This window comes from Egretta garzetta, unplaced genomic scaffold (assembly GCF_000687185.1).
Source record: "Egretta garzetta isolate BGI_Z169 unplaced genomic scaffold, ASM68718v1 scaffold138, whole genome shotgun sequence".
In the NCBI taxonomy this organism is placed as follows: Eukaryota; Metazoa; Chordata; class Aves; order Pelecaniformes; family Ardeidae; genus Egretta; species Egretta garzetta.
Window position 1 is genome coordinate 1,387,081 of NW_009260598.1, and position 23,369 is coordinate 1,410,449.

Here is a 23,369-nt window from a genome sequence, read left to right on the forward strand (position 1 = left end):
AAGAAAATCTCCAGAGTTTTCTGGAGTTTCCTCCACACACAAGTATTTTGCCAAAGTAGTACAGACCCAGCTTGACCTTCCATCTGTCAAAACAGAGAGTAGCTTTGTCTGCAAGTCAGGGCACTACATGTTCTGCGTCTCCAGCTCTTTCCAGTTTCATTTTAATCTAGCAATTCTTTAAATATGAGTGAATCAGATTGCAGTAAATCTAGCCATTATCTCCACTGGGGAAATGAGCTGCAAACATCCTGAATTAGATATGGCTCCTTATTATCAGTGTTAATTTTGTCACCACGTGAACTGCTCTTCCAGTCATTGTGCTATTTTATGACTATTTAAGCAGAAGGTTTCTTAATCCAAATTCAGTGCCTTCTGCAAAATTTCAGAAAGCTGGGGACTCCTCTTCAGTAGGCAAAGCCTACGTAGCGTCCCATGCTACAGAAAGTAAGTCAAGAAATCCAGCTGTTCAGAAATCTGTGAATTTAGGACACTACTACACCCAGAACAAGTAGATTTTTAAAATTCACATAAGAATGCAAAGTCTTAGATACACATTTTGAAGTATAGTTCTTGTATTACTTTCCCAACTGTGACTCACTGACAAAAGCAGGTGATTTTTACAACTGAAGTGATTGATGTACCTCAAGCAAGTCAGCAGGGGGAGCAGGCAATCAATTTGGAAACAAAAAATACCAGTCTCTCCCCTTAAAATGTGAAAACATGACAGGCAGTCTGGAAAGACAGCAACGCTAGGATGTGAAAGCAGTGGGCATTTTTACGGAAAAGCAGGTATTTACACTAATACATGGTATAGCAAAGATGCCTACTTCTACCATTTGAGCATTTGACATTTAACACTCCTCCCTGCCCTCTCCAAACCTTCCTATTTCTTCGTAGTGTAAATACAATTGTCTCTGTATTTAGGTTTTATACTGCAAGTTTTAGAAGGCCAGCATTCATATTCATTAGATAAAGCACAATTTAAATGATCAAACAGCAGCACTTGCAATGACCCCACACATTTTGAAACCATAGATCAAAGGACTACCCCATGTTGAAAAATACAAGAGTAACTTAAAACGAGAACACTTACTACTTTACAGCTACAAAAATCCCCTTCATAGGAGCTGATCATAAACCGGTTATTTTCTCGGGTGCACAGGCTTGTGAAATAACAGCTAGGAGATATAAATTGCTCTATCCATTTCAGTAATGTATTAATTTAAGAGCATAAAACAATTTATCATTAATAGATGATTCTTTTACTAGTGGTGATTTGAGAACTAACACAATCTGTTCTTATCTTGCTCTGCATTTTCTCTCTGAATTTAAAAAAACTCAGCTGATTAGAGCTGCCAAATACCTCTAGCCTCTCTCCTAAAAATTTATATAAAGCAATTCTGCACTTAAATTTGTGGCATGCCCATAAAATAAAACTCACAAGCTGTGTAAAACAAACAAAACAAGCAAGTTAGCTTGGGCAAAAACAATTTTATGAGTGTATTTTTAATTTTCACATTTAAGTCAATAAAAGTTTATTAAAATGCTAGTTACACTGATACAATCAGGCACTGACATGCCAAAGGCTCCAGTAACTCTAGGAAAGAATTTAGGTTGAATCTGACATGTTATTTCCATGTCCTTAATCACACTGAGATGATTTTGTTGCATTAGATGAACTACAGCAAAGACCAGGCATGCCAAGCAAGTATCAGGCGACTACTCTCCGGGGCACTGTACAGCATGATGGTCCCTACCCTGAACTACTCAGCAGCCTCTCACCGAAGTCTAATACCCCCTTGTATGACCAGTAACTAGACTGGTAAATGAAAGCACTGTAAGGGGACTTACACTGCCAACTAGCATCTTTTTTCCTGGAAAAAAAGAAAACCACCATCTTAAAAACTGATGAAATTACTTATACTCTTCAACTTCTACAGTGATCCAAATGCTGTATTAGCAGTAGTAAGTGTCATGTTTTAAGATTAAAAGCAATTTTACGAAGTTTCCCTTGAAGTGACAGAGTAATCTCTGACTTCTTACCTGAAATTCATCAAAACATAAGAGAGCAGCCTCTTCGCTTATTTCCTCTGCTACTGGAGCAATTGGGTCATATGATTTGGCCATAAATCCCGCCTTTCTTTTTGGCAAGCTCTGCTTAAGGCGATGTATTCCTGAGTTGATAAAGCAGAAAAGAACGAATATTTTTTATTTCTTTTTCTAAGACAGGGAGAACAAAATTATTTAGCTACCAAATAAAAAGTAACCCAGTCCAGTAAGAATAAGAAAACTTCAACTTTGCCTTCAAGAAGGCAAAACAGTTTTCGACCACATCCAGACAACTATTAAAAGCTCACAGATTCTGCGATTCGTATTTTCTTTGTTAGAAATATGTAAAAAAAAAAAAAAATCAAAAAAGCCTTGAATGCTATGCACCTATACTTTATCTTTTAAAAACTGATACAAATTACAGTTTTATCTTGCTCCAATTCATGACCTCGGTTTCATTTTGTAATTTGGCATTTTATGCCTTAGCCTTCTCTCTGAGTATGAAAAACCATTACAGTGTTTACAAATCAATGGCAAAGCTCTGTGCATTGCATTCTCTGAAGGTATACTTAGAATGCATTCAGTTCAAAGAACTCAGAACACCACAGTTACATTTTAAAATGTAAAGACGATGATACTGGCACCAAGTAAGATTATTACATCCATACTCTACTGTCTCACGGATTGTTTTCCATCTGACTATAAACAAACATTTTGAAAACAAAGATCCTGCAGTAAGAAGCTACCTTTGTTAAGATTAAGCACAAATGACAAAAAATGGAAAGAGAAAATCTCAACAATGACCAAACAATGATAGAAGAGAGGGCACTAGAAGTGGCAGAAGTTGTTTACACCGATGAAAGCCTCCCAAGAAAAATGCAGCTGTCACAATACTTGTAAATTACAGCATTGTTTAATAATTTCACAGCATTTTAAGGTCATAGAATTTAGAGAGAAGCAAATTTTAAAATATCTCAAACAGTATTGCTGTCAAAAACAGTGCCTTATTCAGCCTGTCAGAAAATTGTCTTAAACTTAGGATGAACTTCCTTCTATTATCTTTTCCTTTAAATTACTCACAGTAATAGTAAGTTTGCCAACCTGAACAGTTCTCATTCTCCTTGGCGTGTATACCTGATTTAGTTATTGCTTATTCAAAATGTAGATTGAATTTAACCTTTACTGTTTCAGTTTTAGCAATTGCCTTCTTCAGATTGCATGTAAGCTAGCTGATAACTGGAGAACATTTAGTTAGGGATTTAATCCTAAATATACACCCAAGTTTTCTATACAATCAGGTATACAGAATCTTTGAGAAAAGATACTTGAGAAATAATATGCAATTATTATTTACTCTGGTATGACAGACCATGCTAAAATCCTTAAACTTCTCTCCTATTTTTTACTTTTTTGCTTAAATACTTAAATAAAGTTACGCTGATTAATATGAGAATTAGACTTTTTATAGATATCTTATTTCATAAAATTCTTATAAATACCTGTGTCTGCACTTACTTTGGTGTACATCTAGCATGAAGCCATGAAAATGGACTCTCTTTTTCCTTTCTACTTCTAAGTGAGAATAGAACATGTCCATCACCATTGTCTTTCCTGTGCCTTCAAAAAAAACCAAAAAAACCCCACCCAACAGGTAGTTAATTTAGGAACAGCATGAACTGATTACAATAATGATTGTTGTTAGCTTTGTACTAATGAAACTATACTCTTTCACAGAATAAGGACAAGACCAGACAGTTTGTGAAGAACAGTTATATTTTCTGTTCAAAAACTTGGAACAACTGCATTTTTAGTTTTTGTTTTAAAATTGTGATCCATACAGAGAAGGCCCAAATGTTGCACAAATGGCTCCATAGGCACCCACAAAACATCCTTAGTATTTCCTTTTGAGAAGTGAGTATGTTTTCATCCTGCATTGTTGCAATTAGAATATATAAATTTTCTCTGTGGCTCCCTTAATTACTTCCCAAATTCTTAAATTGCATTCTTAAATATCAGCAAGTGGGTAACACTGAAAAAAACTACACAAGGTAATGTAGCCCAATCCACCAGCTTCCAGAATTCAGTGTCTAACTGTATTAAAAAACATCATAATGTAGAAGAAAACTATTCCTAGAAAATTCATTAAAGCAATAATGCTACATAACATAAAGCTTTTAGACACTTCAGATTTTGAATAAACATGCATTTAGAGAAAATTCCAATGGAATTGATGCAACTGAAACTTACCAACATCTCCATAGACATAAAGACCTTTTGGAGGTTTGTTTTTTGCAAAGAGCTGCAAATCAAAAGAAAAAGAATAAATACAAATACGGGGTAAAATAAAAGCAAGCGCATTGCTGTGGTAAAGTAAGAAAGTATCTACACTTAACCACCAAAGTAGCACTAGCGAAGTCTAACCTTGAATAAATCATGAGCTCAGAATTGGTAAGCAATCTTCATGTTGTATTTGTGCAAATTCTATGAAAGAGGCCAAACACATGCAGGGGTTTGGGTTGGGTTTTTTTAGATCATTGGAAAAACATCCCCATCCCTACTCCTAGCACACATGCCGTTTTACCAGAACACGTATAAAATTATTAAATGTTTCCATCATCATCAAAACAAATGCTTTTCCTCATTAAGCCATTTGAACTAGGAAAAAGGATACAAAATTAAGCAGTACTGTAGTATTCAGAGATGTATGCACTATATACCTATTAAAGCAGCTCTGCTTAAGATATAAACTATTAAGATTTAGAAAATCAGTATTGCAAAGCCAGTGAGCATTGTAGGTCCCCTTTCTCTCCACTTTGAATCTTAAATGAAGAATCATCTCTGGTTTAAACATGATTAAAATCAATGGAATCACAGTAAAAGTATGTACCTATATACACGTGCGTGTGTGTGTATATATATATAAAAAAGGTTATTTTCAATGTAAGCCTTTTATTAATAATTTTCTCAAGTGAGTTATGCTTATCTTGAATGAATACTGCTTAAGAATTTTTAATCTCTTACTATTATTCAGGACATATGTTATGATACCTGATGGTTTGTTCTATTTTTCTCAAATATATATATATTTTATGGAAAAAAACTTGCAATAACATTGAGACTTTCAATGTGAAACAGATTTCCGCTCTCCGCCCACCCCACTCCAAGTACTGTGCATAGCTGCTTTCAAGTACAATTTTAAAAAGAAACCGTTTCTAAAAAACTGGAAATCTTAACAAAATTCTCATCAAATCCATGACACTGAATTGACATCCACAAAACCACTGCAGAAGAGTATTTGGTTACTTTAAACTGTTCCACTTTCAGAGTTCTATGAGCTGAGCCAAAATAGAGGAAAATTAAAATTGCAACCCTGTGGTCTCATTTGGAGCTGGGTAATTGCTAAACAACTTGAATCTAAACCACTTTTCAAAATACAGTGCCATGCTAAATAAATGGGGGAGTCAGTAGCAAAACACTAATTAAATATGAGAGAAAATAGAAGACCAAAAGGTATATAGATAATGTTTCAGGTCTATAGTACCAGTTTATTCAGAAAATACGCGAGCATAGCTCTTATATAAGGCCCACTTATAGATTTAATTTAGAGCTATATTAATAGGATAATCAAAAGTTTGTACCATCAATCTGTGGCTGAACAGGGTTTCAGATGTTGTGAAACCATTCCATTAATAGACAAGGCTGCAACTATTTGCTAGTGCTTTGAAAGCACTGCAAGACAATTTAATTGATGAACATTTTTCGGTGTGTACTTTTTAAGAGCTTGCACTCATTAAAACTACTGATGCTCAAAGTTACACAGCAAAGAAAGGAGAAATGGAAAAAAATCCAAATGAGAGACATGCACAGGAATTTATTTTTAATTTGAGATTAACAACAGTGATTTTAACGAGACAAAAGTCTATCACATTAAATTTATTACATAAAAGGGCTGTATTAATGTGATTTGCAGTTCCACAAGAAATGGCACAAAGCTAGAAAAACAAATAAATGTTTAAAGTATTGCTTTACCTGTCTTTGTAAAGGTTATATAATCAGAAACATTTTTATGCCTTTTTTTTTTTCATTGTAAAGTGTTTATTAATTGCATTTACCCATCCTGAAGTTTGCATTTTTAGGCACATTCTATTCTCACTCCAACACTAACCATTTCTAGAAAACACACTGCAGAAAAAGGCTTTTTTGGCTAAAGGAAACAAATATAATGGCTTGAGCTCCATAAAAGTCTGACTCAACTTCCTGTTCATTTAAAAGAAATGGAATTAGTTTTTTCTGAAGACAGCAATTTTCGAGTGATATCTAATTCCTCTGTAAAAAAAAAAAAAAAAAAAAAAAAAAGGATGGATGTTGTGGCAGATCCAAACACATTTGCTGAAGCTGATCATCTCTAAAAGCAAATCTAATGCCAGAAACACTCTTACACTCTTTGAGCAACTGAAGAAATTTGTAGGAAATATTTTACTTCCAGGCAAAATTGTCTTTTGCATACTTCTGCCAGAAGTGACACTATTGCCACTTTTAGGATACTCACTTCCTCAACCCTGTCAGGTATTGTACAACACTAAGAATTTTTTTTTGTATTTGGGAGGAGGGTTTAATATATATTTTATTAAAAGTAAGTTAACTCAATCAGTAGACTTTTAATACTGAAATTCAGACATTCTACTGGTTTCAAGCTATTCTACATGACCATAAAATGGATTTTTTTTTTAGTTATTATTACTTTTTGTAAATTATTCTTATGCATCTTCTGAAGCCTGGAAGTTGTGTAAGAAAAAGAGCAACTTTCACTAGGACTTCTCATAAAATCCAGTCAATGCTGTTGGCTCAACTTAGAGCATGTCAGGCTGTCAGGAAAGACAGCAGCATGTGGGGGCGAACAAAGCAGAAGACTGGTTGGTTCTATTGAAACACACACTCCAAAAAGAACAAGGAGAGAAGAGATCTAATACATAAGATCCTCCAGTTACCCTAAAATAAAGGTGGTCTTGTTTATTTCAGGGAGAGAAGGAAGAAAAGTGGGAGATGTAGGAAGACAAAGTGAATGAGCTTCTCCTTGCCCTCGCTTCCACGTTACTCTGAGGTGTATATGGAGTCTCATTACAATCACGTTCAATTGGTTGACAACAAATTTGCTTTTGCAACAACAATAAGATGTAAGGATGTTTAAAATGTACAAAACCAAAGGTATTAAGGGATGCACAAAATTTGAGTTTGAAGGGAAGAATTCAGGAATCTTTAAATGTATATTTTGAATGCTCACCATATCCTTTCAAATGAGGGCATCACCACAAAAGTGTCGAATCCCTTGAGTCCTCCAAGTTTTGTAGTTCCCATAGGATTCTTCACAATAACTTAAGAAAGCATAACTTAAGTGCTTCACTAAGTTTCACTGTCATCAGGACATGCTTCAGCAGGCACCTTTTATCCTCTTATAGATTAGTTGACTTAAAGACTTTTATTTGAAAATAATTCATACGCTAAAATATTTACAATTCTGTGAGAAGACACCCACGTTAGTGCCCCCAGATTTACAGAACTCTCTCCTCTACTACCAAAATGTTTTACACATTTCCATTTCAAAACTGCATGCCTTGCTTTGATTCTATCACATCAAGATTTTTCTTTTTTGTTTAAACTTCACTTTAACCAATCAATATCCTACCTCATCTAAGCAATTATACTGGTCAAAACATCTCCTTCATTCTAACAACTTCCTATTCTTTCTTAAATATCTCTAATTATGTGCAAAGTCTTCCCACCTTCTCCCATACTCCCTGTCTCAGACACCAGAAGCAAGCAACATATTTCCTGGGAATATTTACACACTGCTTTCAGAAACTTTTAGGTGAAAATACATGTCAATACTAAAGTGATTAATTAAAATATGCAAAATTCAAGAGCAAAGTCTCCAAACAGCAGGTTTTCTTTTAAATACTAACAAAATTGCCTCTTTCTCCCACTCTTTCAGACCTCCTTTTTGGTTGCTGTTGTAGCCAAAGACATTTTCAAGGTCTTGAATGGTGTTTACTATTGTTCATACCTCTTTTCAAAACATGAAATAAGCTTAATTATAAGCGAGGTCAAGTCATTAGTACAGCAACTCAACAACTCTTAAGATGTCCCAATTGGTATTACTTTGAAAAGCTAGAGATCTGAAACGTCTATGCAAACTCTTACAGCCTTGAACTTCAATTCAGAGGATCTCAAAACATCTCAACATACAAGGCCATGCTTTCACCAAGTTGAAGTTCAAAGTCATTGTTCAAATCTGAGTTATAATTTTGAAAAACAGAAGCCTACTAGGTTTGCAGCAAGACTAATTGTTTTTTCCCCTCAAATTCATTTTAAGCTGTTGCTTAAAAAAACCTCCATCGTAAAAAAGAAGTATAGTTTTATTATCATAAAGGAAACGTCTAGTATCTGTTCCCCAAATACCGATTTCAGAAGGCTTTGGCCTGTGAGGTAATGCAAGTCTCTCGGATAAACACTGAAATGCTTCTATTGCGTCCAACATAAATATTTGTTCCCTAATCCTACTTTTACCATACTTTTAGTGAATTTTCAAAGCTATTTAGATAAAAAGTGACAAATGAGGAACAAAACTAAAACCGAAGCAGACCATTCTTGTAATGGTTTGGAAGTGCAAAAAAGTTCCTATTTCTGGAATAACTGTTATTTTAGAAGAGGATTCCGTGATTCTATCACAGAAGAAATCAGGCAATAAAATAGGGAATATCAGACTCCAAAAGAGGCTGACAGAGAGAGGCTTCGCTCTCTCTCCCCCCTCTTCTCAACTGCAACCTCTCAACAACATTCTCTTCAGTGACAGGGCCAAGAAAAGTGAGCATCCTTGAAATGCCAGCACCACTATTATTTATTTCTAAAAAGCTGCCAGTAGATTCTTTTCAACACAGGAGATTTCACACTACACATAGTTTAGTCAAGTTGCTAGAAACCTCCTGAAAAAGCAAAAAGTCAATCTACAAAATACTATGCGTAATTGATTAAAGTGTTTGCCTTATTTCCAAAAAGTCCTTAAGTAATTTAAACACATCAATTTGTTTCATTTACATCTATTAAAACCCATTAAGTAAAAAATGTTAAGCAAAACCAATGCCAATCAAATGATTGATGATTGATCAAATGATTATTTATGATTAAATAATCATAAAAACAATTGTTAACACCTGTAATACAAGGTTTATTTTTAACTTCATAGCATATTCAAAGTTACAAAGTACCAGGAGAGTTTAGGAAACTCCACAATGGATGCAGACATATGACAAGCTTATGAAGCCACTGTCTAAAGCTGGTACAGAGCTCAATGGCTATGATTTTACCAACTACCTATTCACAGCTGTGACTCTTACTCTGGGGAAAACCTTCATTAAGGCTGTTGATTACAACTTCGCTGAAGCAAAACTCAGCCTGCACTAGAATTTAAACCATACTTTATTTGGCTTCATTTTATCTCAAAAGGAGCTCTGTTTGAATGTGATGGTGTACACTGCAACCTGACCTTCTCCCATAACCCTGCTTATGCAATAACCATCAGTGGCAGTCGCGATGGATGTGTCCAGTCATGATGGATGTATCCAGCTCAAAGCGGATTCGGGGGAGACAGATAACAGCACAATAGCCCAGGGCTAATTTAAAGCAATGTGTCCACCTAACCACAGCACTGCTCAATGTCCAACCCAAGCCAAATTTGGAAGAAACTAACATCTGCAGTCAGTACGTAAATATGACTATGAGCCAATCATCTCACCCCCATAAATAGTGAGCAGCCCAAGAGTCCTTTGAGCTCTTCTGCATGGCAGACGGCTGCACGCCAGGATCGCCCCTTCAGTAAGGACGCCTCTCAAGGGTTACTCCTTGAGGATGAGAGAATCCTTATTGCGTCAGATACTCGGTAAGTGAATTGGGAATAAGAATGCTGGAACTTTGTAATCTTAGCTAAGTGACAGAAAGGGCTGATTGCGCATCTATAATTCTTTAGACACAAGCTGTTGAGCAAGTCCAGGACTAAGTTGGGATCCAGCTGCACCTAGACTCCTCTAAGGGAAGGAGTTTAGAAAGCAAGGGGGTCCTCCCTGAACCTCATGACTCAATGAGAGGGTCTCCCTCACAGTTTTGCCTGACCCTGTCTTCTATGCAGTAAATAATCAAGTGTACCTTGCCACTGAATCTTGTTAAACCAATGTCGCATGTACTATCAAACTGTGATAAACTGCTGGTTTATATCAATAAATGTATTGCTGCTTCTCTCTTATGAGTGAAGTGCATCACTCCTTCTATGACAAATTGGTGCAGTCAGCAGGATGGCAAGTAGTATCACTGACTATTTATGGAGGCATGGAGTGAATCAGAGTCTCCGCTTCCCAGAAGGCTTGTGAAAATTGGCATAATCGGGAAGACGTTGAAGAGCACCTAAAAGTAACACTGGGCCGCACAAAGGATGGAAAAGGGAAAGGAGTTATCTGCAGGATGCTAGGTACCTGTTTAGAAGCTGCATATCAAGAAAGGGAGAATAGAAACAGGAAACAGCAGGACCTAGAGAAATAAATAGAAGGTAGGAAGGCAACAGAGTTGTTACTGTGTTGTCTTTAAAAATTTAACAGCTGTAGAAACAGTTACAGGAAGAAAAGGAGAAAAGACAAAAGTTCAAGATGCTGCTTACACAGGCTCTGTCGCTGTTGCTGTCCCGTCCCTGTCCCCACACACCCCCCCCCCCCCGACACTGTACAGATTAGGAAACTAACAGTATCCCCTGAAGATTGGGATGGAGCCTTCTGGCGTGATCCTAATGATAGCGAGCCAGAAGACAACAATCCTTTGTTCCCCGCAAATCCTCCTGAATATGAAGCCAGATCCATTGTCAAAACAGAAGGAACTGTGGGACCTCAGAGTGGTCATCCATGACATACTACATGACCCATCCCTGGGATCCATTGCAATTGACAAATTTGCAAGACAGATATAGCAGAGAACCAGGTGAAACTGAAATTGAGTACTTGTGGCGAATATGCCTAAGTGGCAGCGACCAAATAACATTGAGTGAGGACACAGCAAGTGGTTATTGGGGCCTGAAAGTTTTCTTAAATTTAGGACCCGACCCAACAAATACACCCCATTCTATCACCAGCCAAGTAGCTTATTGGGTTGGAGGAACAGACTCCATGGAGCAAAGTGAACCCTCCACAATCCTCATTAAATCTCTACGCAAGCTCTCTACACCCGTCATGAAAGCCACTTGCATACAAGCCATGCACAAACAAGGACCCCATGATGTCCCACTATCTGCTACAGTAGATTTCACAATGTTAAAACCACTGATTAGAGGAGCCCCGGTAAGTCTTAAACCCTATCTAGTTGCAAAACAGGATGAGATTAAAAGAGATCCTGAATATAATAAAAAACATGGAAATAATGCTCCTAAACAACTCCCTAAATGAGCGGAATTAATGCACGGCATTGTCAACTATAACCGTGAAACGGACTGAGAAGATGCACCAGCTGAAAAACAAAACCTAAAGCCCGGGGGAGGAGATCACAAAGTAAGACCCGTGAAACAGGGAAAAGAAACTAGATCAAAGGGAAACAAATTTAAAAACCCACAGATAGAGTCTCGAGAATGGAGGAATGAATTATGGAGCAATGCATTAGCCCTAGGCCTTCCCAGAGTCGGGATGCAAGGTCAGCCTACTGGCGTTATCTTGAGTCTGACTGAAGCATTCCAGAAACAAGATAACAGTGGAAGAAGGGAGCATATTTCAACTCCTCCGGCGCCAGTCCCCAGAAAGGGAGACAAGTCCTTCCTCTCCCTTGGGGACGAACTGCAGGCCACAAAGTCAAAAAACGAGTAATGCCGGAAGGCGATTGGGCCTGCTGGTCAGCAAAGCGGAGGCTTATCAATAGATAAGTGATGACGGCCCATACATTTTAATTCCAGTAGGTCCTCAAGGACAATTGGTGAAGTTTTTAATTTATATGGGAGAACAAATTTCAGCACTAACACAATGAGATGCTGAGAAGCTGGGCATGCTATCCAGGCAGCAAAGAATTAAGATGACCAGTGTGAACGGAGTGACTGTTGTGTGCCAAACTGCCAGGGTCAATTTATGGCTCCCAGTACAGAAGTGCATGGTGACTGCTCGCTTTGCAATTTAAGATCATCATGAAAATATTTTAGGTCTCGATGTTTTAAACAGATGAACCTGGTGCCTGCAGAATGGCTGTGTGGTCCTTCGGCTCAAATGTTGAACCCAACCCTGGTAGAAATCGGGGGAGGTCCAGCGCAGGCACTTCATGCAGCCCCTGTCCTCTCCGAGTCAAAAATCACTAATGTACCACAATATCCAATTTCTGCTGCGGCGCAAGATTTGAAGAAACAACAAATTATCTCCAGACCCCTCTCCCCTTATAACTCACCTGTCTGGCCAGTTCAGAAACCAGAGAGGAGGTGGTGTTTAACAATTGATTATTGGTGCCTGAATGGTAATACAGCCCCACTGAGAGCTGCTGTACCATTGCAAACCTAACAGCTACTTTGCAAGCAGCTGCACACGCCTGGATGGCAGCACTAGATGTAAAAGATATGTTCTTTACAGTTCTCTTGAAGGAGAAGGATAAAGAGAAGTTTGCCTTCACGTGGGAGGGAATACAATCCACCTTCAACAGACTCCTACAGGGGTATAAACATTCACCTACAGTTGCTTGCACTGCACTTGCTGAACTTCTACAGATGGTCTCACTCCCTCAAGATGTGAAACTGTACCAATATATAGATGATATTCTGATTGGAGGAACCTCCCCTGAGAAGGTGGGGGAAGTGGCAGCAGCAGTGTGGCAAGCACTAAATAAAGCAGAAATTAAGATTCAACCCAGAAAATGTAAGGACCAAGTAAATAAGTTAAATTTTTAGGTACTTGGTGGATAGTAGGCAGTGCAGTGATTCCTCCAGACACCTTAAGAAAAATCAAAGAGCTGCAAATGCCCTAATCAAGGACAGAGTTACAACAATTAATGAGAACTTTAAGATATTGGGGGAAGCATGTACCTGGATTTTCTATCACTTCCCATCCCTTATGCTCACTCTTACAGAAAGACAAACCCTGGGAGTGGAAATTAGAATATAAAGAGGCAGTCAAAACTCTAACTGAAGAATTAAAAACATACCAGTTACTGGGACCAGTATACCCCCACGACTCTATTATAACTGAATGGGGTTTTGTCAAACATGCTACTTACTGTATAACCAACCTGTTCCAAGCTGGCCCAGATGGGTCAAAAAGACCTTTATTGTTTAGCTCAACTGCATTTAAAGAAACAGAACAACAATATTCTAAATTGTTAAAGGGACTTTTATCTTTAGTCCGAGCAGTTAAACAAGTTGAGAAAATACATCATGGACAACCTGTAAACTAGAGGACATTTTAATTTACTAGAAGCAATCCTAAAGGTGACTGTTCCCCCAAAAAGGAGTTGCACTCTCAGAAAATGGTATGCCTACCTAACAGGAGTTGCAGAAAATATGCAATTAACTGAAGGACACACTAAGGTTTCCAAATTGTAAATGCCTATAAACACAGATCCTTTAGTGTTACAACAGTGCTTTAAACCTTCACCCATTCTGAATGCACCACCCCTCACTGAGGGTACACCAACAGAAAACATTTGTTTTATGGATGCTTCAGCAAAAAAGATAAATGGTAAATGGCAATACAAGGTTGTTGCATTAGCTATTACCACCTGCAAAAAAGTAATAGAAGAAGGTAAAGGCAGTGCACAAGTAAGAGAAACTAGAGCAATTGTTCTGGCAGCACAGAATGGAGCAAAAATAATACATGTAGACTCTTATGCTGCGTGGGCCAAGTGCTACACAGTGGCTCCGTCAATGGGAAGCCTTGAATTGGGAAATAAATAGGTCCCCAGTTTGGAGAAACAAAGATTGACAATTGTTACTAGATATAGTCAGGAAAACACCTTTCAAGATGGGGTGGATAAAAGCTCATGCTAAGGATAATCAACCAGCCACAAAGTGAAATCAAGAGGTAGATGAGCTAACTAAAATTAGGAAAATTACCTTAAATCCTGAGTGGTACCGATTGGGAGAATGGTTACATCAAAACCCAAGCCACGTAGGTAAAGAAGCACTTTACTTTGCTGCACAGCGTAAAGGCTGGCCTATAAACAGAAAAATTTGTGAAACTATTCTTACAGAATGTCTCCAGTGTAGATTAAAACTACAAGCAGATCATCCTGCTAAAGCACCACCTCTACAGATCAATGAAGGGAAAACTTTGTGGTCTCCATGGCAAATTGATTGTATCGGACCATTCAAATCCTCTGTGGGATATAGATACATCCTCACAGGAGTGGAAATAGTCTCCGGCTTGCTTATGGTGGCTAAGTGTCAGAAAGCCAATGGGCAAAAAACAATGTCAGTACTATCGTTTTGGTTCTCAAATCTACCTACCCCTGATGTAATTCAAAGGGATAATGGCTCACATTTCTTGTGTAAAGAAGTGCAAGATTGGGCAAAACAAGAGGGAATTAAATGGGTACTCCACACCCCATACTACCCTCAATCAAATGGTAGAAAAAGCTAATGGCTTACTAAAAAGGAATCTCAAACCACACAAGGTTCAATGGGATACGCAACTTCCCAAAGTACTTCATCAATTAAATAATCAATATGGGCCTACTAAAAGCCCTGTAAGACGAGCATTCTTTGTAAAAACTGAGCTTAGCGCTCCACCTACTAGGAAAAGAGAATATCTGATGACATTACAGCCAGGACAGCCTGTGATGGTCAATATACCATCCATTGTCACTGTGCCTATGACTTTAACTAAACCTCACTTGCCTGGGAAGCTACTAATAGCAGTGGTGCAAAACACAGAATTATAGTGCACAATGGATTTTCCTTCTTTTGAACGACATAACCTGTTCAGACTCTCCCCACCAAAACAAGTCTTTGTTTTCTCTTACAGCACCCCACAGGATGGCAAATGGAAACACTGTGTTCATGTTACCATTCCAAACCCTAACAATGCTGCTCCTCTGAACCTGTGGTAAAAGAACCCTAGAGTGGCCATGGTCTCAAGCTCATGTTAAGTACACCAGGAATATGGCAACGCACTCTAGTAGGGGAGATTAAAATTGTTCCACCATGGTCATGCACAGAACTGAAATATACTTGGAAAATGAATGGAGCTAGGATAAAGATGAAGCTAATAGTAAAGTTCCCTGACTTCGGGGAATGGCATGGAAAGAAGTTAAAACAGGATGCCGGATGATCAATGGGTCTGGCCACAAGAAGGCATCTCAGATTTCTGTGTACAACATTACAACACACACAATAGCAAAAGATATAAAACTTCGCGCCTCTGAAAGATTGGACTGTTGGTACAATTTTACCTTAGTACAATCTGGTTTTGTAGTCTGCCCCTGGGCTCACCATAGTGTAGGACTATCATTTACATTTAAAATAGATATTATTGAGTCTAGTACAACAACATTTGCCCTGATTGTGACGGATAAGAAAACTCTAGCACCCCCAAATTTCTGAAATTGGACCGTGTGTGATCAAAAACACAGGCCAACAACGAGTGTTATTTAATCCATCATGGTCTCTTAAACAAGTAGAACTACTGGTGCATATCAATATCTCTACAATCAAACCAACCTGTTTACCACATCCTATGCAGGATGGTTAGCATGGTTACATGGGCAAACCCTCAACTCTCCAAGACAAACAGGGAGATATGTGACCGGTACAGGGATAGGATTGGGAGTCTTAAATACTGTAGATGTCGAAGTACTCGTAAATAAATTGGACACAACAGCAAGTGATCTAAACAAATTAGATCACCCACTGCAGTCTTCTCTGTTAGCACTGAGAACTAACCAATAGCTCTTATCTGATATACTGCCTCAGCTGGAAAGAATTAATGAAAGGGACCACCAATTGATTGTGGATGCACTTGGTGTAGCCCAAAATAATGTTTCTCTAGCTCTCATTCGTATCCAGGCTCCACTGTGGATGCACTCTATGGTAGCAGCAGTTATAAGATAAGGTGAAGAGGGTACTTTACCCACTGAAATTTGAAAGGTAATTTGGGATAATGGAACTAAATTTGAAAAAAAAATTCCAATCCTGGTGGTACTTAGTAAATTTTAGTTATGACCCCATCAACAATAAGGACACAGCTTTTGTCTTCACCTTATGCAATGCTTCGGTATATACCATACACCAATCATTGCATTAAGATTAAATCACAACGGAACTACACTCTATCCATTAGCACAGAGTGTGGGGCCCAACGAAACAGAAACAAATAGCAAACTGTTGATGTTAACACATGCGTTGTACAGGGACCACAAGGATTTATTTGTGAAACTAATATCCCCAAAGCCCAAGATATTTGTCTTGACACTGAACAAAATGTTTGTCATTTTGAAATACATCCCAATGAAACGCCTGAAACTGTACTTGTATATATTGGAAAAGGATGTGCTTGTATGAGAAGCCTTTTGATTTTATGCGTGGATAAAAGCCACCACTCAAATATTTGTGTAACTTTACTAAAATTATGGGATGCAACTTTGATTATTCAAGCTCCTGTTACATCTTATCAATTGTTACAGTCTAATTAAACATTGAGTGAAGATTTATTGCCTACCCCCAATGGAATTAATCCTGCATTGGTGAAGAAACTACTACAACACAATGACCTGTGTCAACTGCTAGAATGCCTCCGAAACAATGGACACAAAACCTAATCACTGTTCATCATAACACAGAAGAGATACACCATGTCTTGGAAAGAGCGAGAGAACACCATTGGTGGGAAATGCTTCTTGGACGGTCACCAACAGCAATGGGAGTTTTTAATTTCATGCTTCACCCAGCTGTAGTTTTACTAACTCTAACATTAATGTGGTTATTGCTTATAATCATATTGTATATAAAGGTTTGGTATATGATAAAACAAATAACCCAACTCCAACCACCCAAACCATACAAACTAATACATAGCGAATAGCAACACCTCACTATCTACTTGCTGTGGATCTGTAAGCGCATAAATTATCAAAACAGTATTTATGGCACAGAGGCAAGAGGTGATCATACCACCACTTGGTGAGAATAAGACGAATTGACTATAGTCACAGGGTGGAGTGTGATGGTGTGCCCCCTCCACCACAACCTGACCTTTTCCCATAACCCTGCTTACATGATAACCACCAGTGGCAGTCGCGATGGATGTGTCCAGTCATCAATCCAGCTCAAAGCGGATTCGGGGGAGACAGATAACAGCACAATAGCCCAGGGCTAATTTAAAGCAATGTGTCCACCTAACCACAGCACTGCTCAATGTCCAACCCAAGCCAAATTTGGAAGAAACTAACATCTGCAGTCAGTACGTAAATATGACTATGAGCCAATCATCTCACCCCCATAAATAGTGAGCAGCCCAAGAGCCCTTTGAGCTCTTCTGCATGGCAGATGGCTGCACGCCAGGATCGCCCCTTCAGTAAGGACGCCTCTCAAGGGTTACTCCTTGAGGATGAGAGAATCCTTATTGCGTCAGATACTCGGTAAGTGAATTGGGAATAAGAATGCTGGAACTTTGTAATCTTAGCTAAGTGACAGAAAGGGCTGATTGCGCATCTATAATTCTTTAGACACAAGCTGTTGAGCAAGTCCAGGACTAAGTTGGGATCCAGCTGCACCTAGACTCCTCTAAGGGAAGGAGTTTAGAAAGCAAGGGGGTCCTCCCTGAACCTCATGACTCAATGAGAGGGTCTCCCTCACAGTTTTGCCTGACCCTGTCTTCTATGCAGTAAATAATCAAGTGTACCTTGCCACTGAATCTTGTTAAACCAATGTCGCGTTTACTATCAAACTGTGATAAACTGCTGGTTTATATCAATAAATGTATTGCTGCTTCTCTTATGAGTGAAGTGCATCACTCTTTCTGCAACATTGAACTAGCAAATAACTTCCTCAAAGATAGCAGAAGAGAAACAAAGATGTTGTGAATTTTTCTCCATCATGAATCATTACTTGCTTTAATTACAAGCTAGTAGGCTTTAACAGATTTACACAAAACTCAAAACCACAGAAAGGAGAGCATTGATGTATGGCACAGCACAACAGTGCTTAACCTGGTTATCGATCTTAAGATTTCCACAGAGATATCAAGCTCTAGCAGAAAAACCTCAAACTGCAACAACACATCCCAGTAAGATGTAGTTCTACAGCTACTTCTCACTGACTGTGGCATTACTTCAAGATATCAGTGAGCCATGCAACAATTTTAAAAAGCTGGTTTAAAAGTAAAGCATGAATTTGAAGCAATGTTAAATGGAAGAGAGGAGTGCTTTAAAGGAACTAGTGAAAACCACATTCTCAACCTAAAAAATGACATTTGACTTTTTGCTTTTAAGAAAGTGTCGGTCGGGCTGGCTTTACTGCGATTAGCGCCGTTATACAGGGACAAAGTAGCATCACAATTTCCTAAATAGACTAGGATTAGTATTTGTTCTCTGCAATAGAGACTTTCTTCCCTATTCATGCTTCCCAATCAAAGAAACAGCAAATAACAAACCCACATAATGCTTGATCTACAAAGCCATTACAAGACACCTGCTCTAACAACTATAATGATTCGGGGCACTCCAGTTAACACAAGTCAGCTCTCAAAACTATTCTCAAAGGCAGCACTTTCATAACAGAGTATCCAAATGTCCAAAACAGTTTACCAGAAAAGATCAAAGTGCTCTAGGCTACTGATCCTCAGGTTTGACAGCAAGACCAACACCCTCATCATAACATTTTTTCTGAAGAATGAAAATTAATAAAAGTCTGGCAGTATGTCCAAAAGATAACATAGGAGCAAGCCAGGTAACTGGCTTCCTTTTGAGTTAATTCCTCTTTTACAGTCCAGGTACAGCATCTAGAGACAATTTTGAGACAGGCAATTTAAAAGATTACGAGCCCAACACCAAAGTTTAAAAAAAAAGCCCAGACAGATGAAAATAAAACCAAAACCAAAAACTTTTCACATCAACCATCTGCAAAAAACAAACCTCTGGCCTGCCAGATTACACTTACAAAGGTAGTTTGGCAAGCTGAATCCAGCTTGATCTCCTTGCATTTATGCAAAAACAGTTCTCATTCAGGCACACTACCGTTGCTTTCGATAACAAAAGATAAGCATTAATCATTTCTGACAGAGGAAATTTCTATTTTTTTATTTGGTACTTGCCCAAATTGAATCAGGAGGCTGGTTTAGACTCAAGAGTTAGCCTATAAAGGCATCAAGACAGCATGGATCGACAGGCACATGCCCACATACAGTATAAATAAGTGTTTTAAAATGCCATACTCATACAGTTTTCAGACTGTATCTATCATTTTTACAATGTTTTTATGTCTTTAATAATTTTTATTAAAGAAATCCCAAAAGTAAAAAGGTTAAATAATGTGATGAGCTGACCCACCAGCCAGAGCAGGCAAAAATATAGCCCAAATCATTGTTTGGCTCCAGTTCCCCCATCAGAGTTTGAATCATTGAATGACTTAGGTTGGCAGGGACTTCAGGGAATCATGTGGCCAAACCCCCCATTTAAAGCTGGGTCACAGAATTTCACAAGTTGGAAGGGACCCACAAAGATTATCGGGTCAACTGCTTCCAAAACAGAACTTCGGAAGACATGCTCATTGCCCTCTAGCACCAGTCTTGCCTTAGGACTTTGTTTCCTGTACTTCACTACTCTTGTGTTTTTCCTTTCAGAGTACCTGACTTCCACTCCACGGAATTATTTCCCATTCAGGTTTCTTCCCACTGTATCTCAATAAAAAAAATTAAAGAGAGCTCCGTCCTAGGTATTTATTTTGCATCATTCCTTTCATCAGGAGGCAGGAAGACATTTATGGCATTTCCAGTCAAGCATACGATTAGCAAATACATGATCTCCAGAGCTTTATGAGTTTAAAGCATTCAGAGGATGTTGGAGGCAGTCTGACAGGCAAGCATCTGTCCCAATGCTCTGCACCCAGCTATACTTGCCTATATGAAACAGGCACATCTACAGATATTACACAGGGCATTATTTGTTCTCATACCAACATTCTCTTCTCTACTTTTTTCATGCCTTGAAGCTAATACACACCACAAGAGCCTTAGAGCAGTAACTTGTCATTTGGTGCCTAAAGGGCAGAGGACAGCAAGTCATTTAGAGGCACTCGAGCCCTGTAGGCTTTGGCTTCTCTGATCTCATGCTACATCATTTAGGCTTGCCATGGAAACAAAATGCAGCATTTGTGCCAGGTAATAGGAGAATTTGGGGTTGTATAATGGGAATTATAGGGTTAGGTAACAAGTTCAATAGAGTTAGAGATTTAGATTTATGCCCATGAGATGAGGTGTGCTGCATAAAGGATGCTGAGAAAGGCTGACACGGAGATTTATTAGCAAGGTCTGCAGCTGATGGCATACACTGACTGTAAATGTGAAAGTTACTTCTGACGAAAAATAAAAACAAAAGTGGTGCAAGAGAAAGAGAAAAAGAAAAAGAAATACTCAGTGGCTGGCTGGGAAGAGCAGTGACAGCTTCCAGACATCCTCCTCTTAGGGGCAGGGAGGTGTCTCATCAGTGCAGGCAGGGAAAGTGAAGACAATGATGGCAATGAATATTTTGTCATGCTTTTTTCCCCCATCAGACTCAGTTAAACGCCCTGTTCTTTTTGTTTCCCCTCACCATGTTTATGACTATTTGTGCTGACTGGAATATGTTAATCAGGTGCAAATGAAGCTGGTCATTCAGCTTCTGTGCACATCTATGACTGCCTAATATTTACCAAGTAATTAAATGTCTTAACTACTTTGCTGGGCGCTATGTTTAGTTTTCTGGGACACAAACTCAAATCTGAACAACAAGAGGCAAGGAAAGCTGAAGGGAGATTCTCACACCAGTTCTAGTTGCTTCCCATGAGAACCTGCCATAACAATGCTATCAGGATTTGCAGGTGCAAGGCCACAAGAGCAACAATCTGAGAATAACAGCACGAGAACAAGACATGAAAAATACTGCCACAGAGGCTCTGGAAAACACTGCGTCAACAGCTTCAGGGAAAAGTTACAGAGCTGCAACAGCAGGCTATTAGCATTACTAATGCTAAGGCAGTACTGTTGCTAAGGTGCTGCGCAACAGGGATATGTCTGAATTTTTGTTAATACTTTCAAAAGGAGCTGCAATGCCCCCAGAAACACAACTGGGGTGCAGATCGCACCTCTTCCGTCTTTCATTACCTCACCTAGAGACTAACAACACTGGAAAGAATAGACTTTTTTTTAAGAAGTCATGTCTGACCTATATTGTATTTTGCAAAGCCAAATTATTTAGACTCTGCTGGCTAATTTCACTTATATTTATGGAAGATCTGCTAGAACACAAAACATCAGTGCTCAGTATGTGTAAGCCAAACACACGTTTTATACCAGAATTAAAACCTGCTGTAGGCCCCTCTTGCCTACAGCCAAATGACATTGTTAGAAAGGCAGACAGTGGACATAACCAAAATCATATTGGATTGTCTTACAGAATTATTTCAATAATATGTAATTTGGTTACTTCTAGAGTGTTACTGGAATTTTACAAACCAAAAAAGAAAGAACAGAGATCCAAACACGAACAGTGATCTATCCGTAAAGACCCAGCTGCAAAAATAACTCATGTTAACGACAGAAATTTATGTATTTTAAGCACATTCTAATAAGCAAATTTAAATGCAAAAAAAATATTTTTATAATTATAAACCTCACCTTTGAGAAAAGATTTTTTGAACTGATGCTGTAGCCTTTAAGGCTCTCGTGCAACTTCTGCAAGTGCTGCACAACTCTTCTTTGTTGCTCATCATTTCTCAGCTCTTCTTGCTTAATCAGAAAGTCATAATGTTCTAAAGGTCCACTGCAAGCCAATAAGGCTCTGGCATTAACATCTGTAGGAGTACCAGGGACTGTCTTGTCATCTGCCTGAGCTGTGTATGCTGTAAAATGAAAATTAAGATTATTAACAGCGAAGTTTTGAAAAGCATCCTCTTTTGTTCATAAACAACACACATTCTTAACAATTTACACAAAGATGTATATACATTACTTACCTATACAACCACTAGAGTATGTTACCCCTTTGTTTTTCATTAAATCACTTCTAACTTCAGTAGTAAACACCTCTAGTAGTACATTTTAACATTTGTTTTTATTATTAACAAGCACTAAAAAGCCCAGCTGAAGAGTGGTAAGATTTGGATGAGCTGTTGCAAGGGAAGTTTTTGACCTTTTTTTGGTTTTTTTACAAACTGTGGCAAAACCGTTTAAAAATTCCAAAGTACATTTCTCTGAATAGATTAATCCTTTAGAGAGAGGTTGGCTAAACTAGACAGAAAGAATTTAAAAGCCAGCAAACAGGAGACCAAAACAGGACTTCTGTAAGCAAGTTGAAAGAGTCAAAGTCCACACTAAGCAAGGCAATAGCCGTGAAGCCCTACAATGCCACAGCCTGCTCCACTGGCATTATTTTCTGTCTAGAAGAGACAGGGCTGTCCCCAAGCAGGAATTCTGGGGTTTATTTAAAAAAAAAAAGTCAGAATTGCTAGACATAAAATGAGATATAGCTATGAAAGGAAAGAACATGCAGGATTACAAAGAAGGCTTGCTAAATCAGTAAGATCAGAAACTTAGCAATGGAATACACTGAAAAGGTGTTTACTATCTTCTTTGCTTCCACTGTCATTTAAAAGGTTAAGTATAATCATGAGCGACACAACTTGTAGCAACAATAAAAGAAACAGATTTGAGCAGGAAAAACGCATATCATAGGCTACGTAGTTAGGTATTTCAAACATTGTGAGATTCATCCTTAAATGCTTTAGGTGAGTTTCCTAAGCAACACAATGGCCTCTAACTGTTTTCTCTGAGGTCCCACTGAAGACAGGTGAGGTTTCAAAATACCAGGAAAATGAAACAATTTTTGTCTTTAAGAAGGAGAGAAAGGCAAATCCAGAAATTCATAGGTCAGTCAAAACAACTTCAAAACACTCAAAAATACTGAAACAAGTACAAGCAGATTTTTAACAAGATAACAAATAAAAGGCAACACCAGCTCCTTGGGAACAGCGCGAGATCGATAAGTTTTCCTTTCTGATCAGGTAACACGCTTAGTGGATAGAAGAAAAAGTCTTAATTGCAGAAACACTTTTGTCATTGGGTCACATAAGCGTTCTC

The 23,369-nt window shown here is 38.3% G+C and overlaps 1 protein-coding gene across 1 annotated transcript in view; it reads right to left on the reverse strand.

Moving 5' to 3' along the window:
• Nucleotides 1-23,369, reverse strand: part of AFG1L (AFG1 like ATPase) — a 74,126-nt gene that overhangs the window by 44,772 nt on the left and 5,985 nt on the right. The window contains exons 2-5 of the mRNA XM_035900305.1: nucleotides 21,909-22,132; nucleotides 4,297-4,348; nucleotides 3,565-3,666; nucleotides 2,044-2,174 (exon numbers count right to left, since the gene is read on the reverse strand). Coding sequence (XP_035756198.1) covers nucleotides 2,044-2,174; nucleotides 3,565-3,652 — 219 coding nt within the window. The 5' untranslated portion in view covers nucleotides 3,653-3,666; nucleotides 4,297-4,348; nucleotides 21,909-22,132. The remainder of the gene's footprint in view (nucleotides 1-2,043; nucleotides 2,175-3,564; nucleotides 3,667-4,296; nucleotides 4,349-21,908; nucleotides 22,133-23,369) is intronic.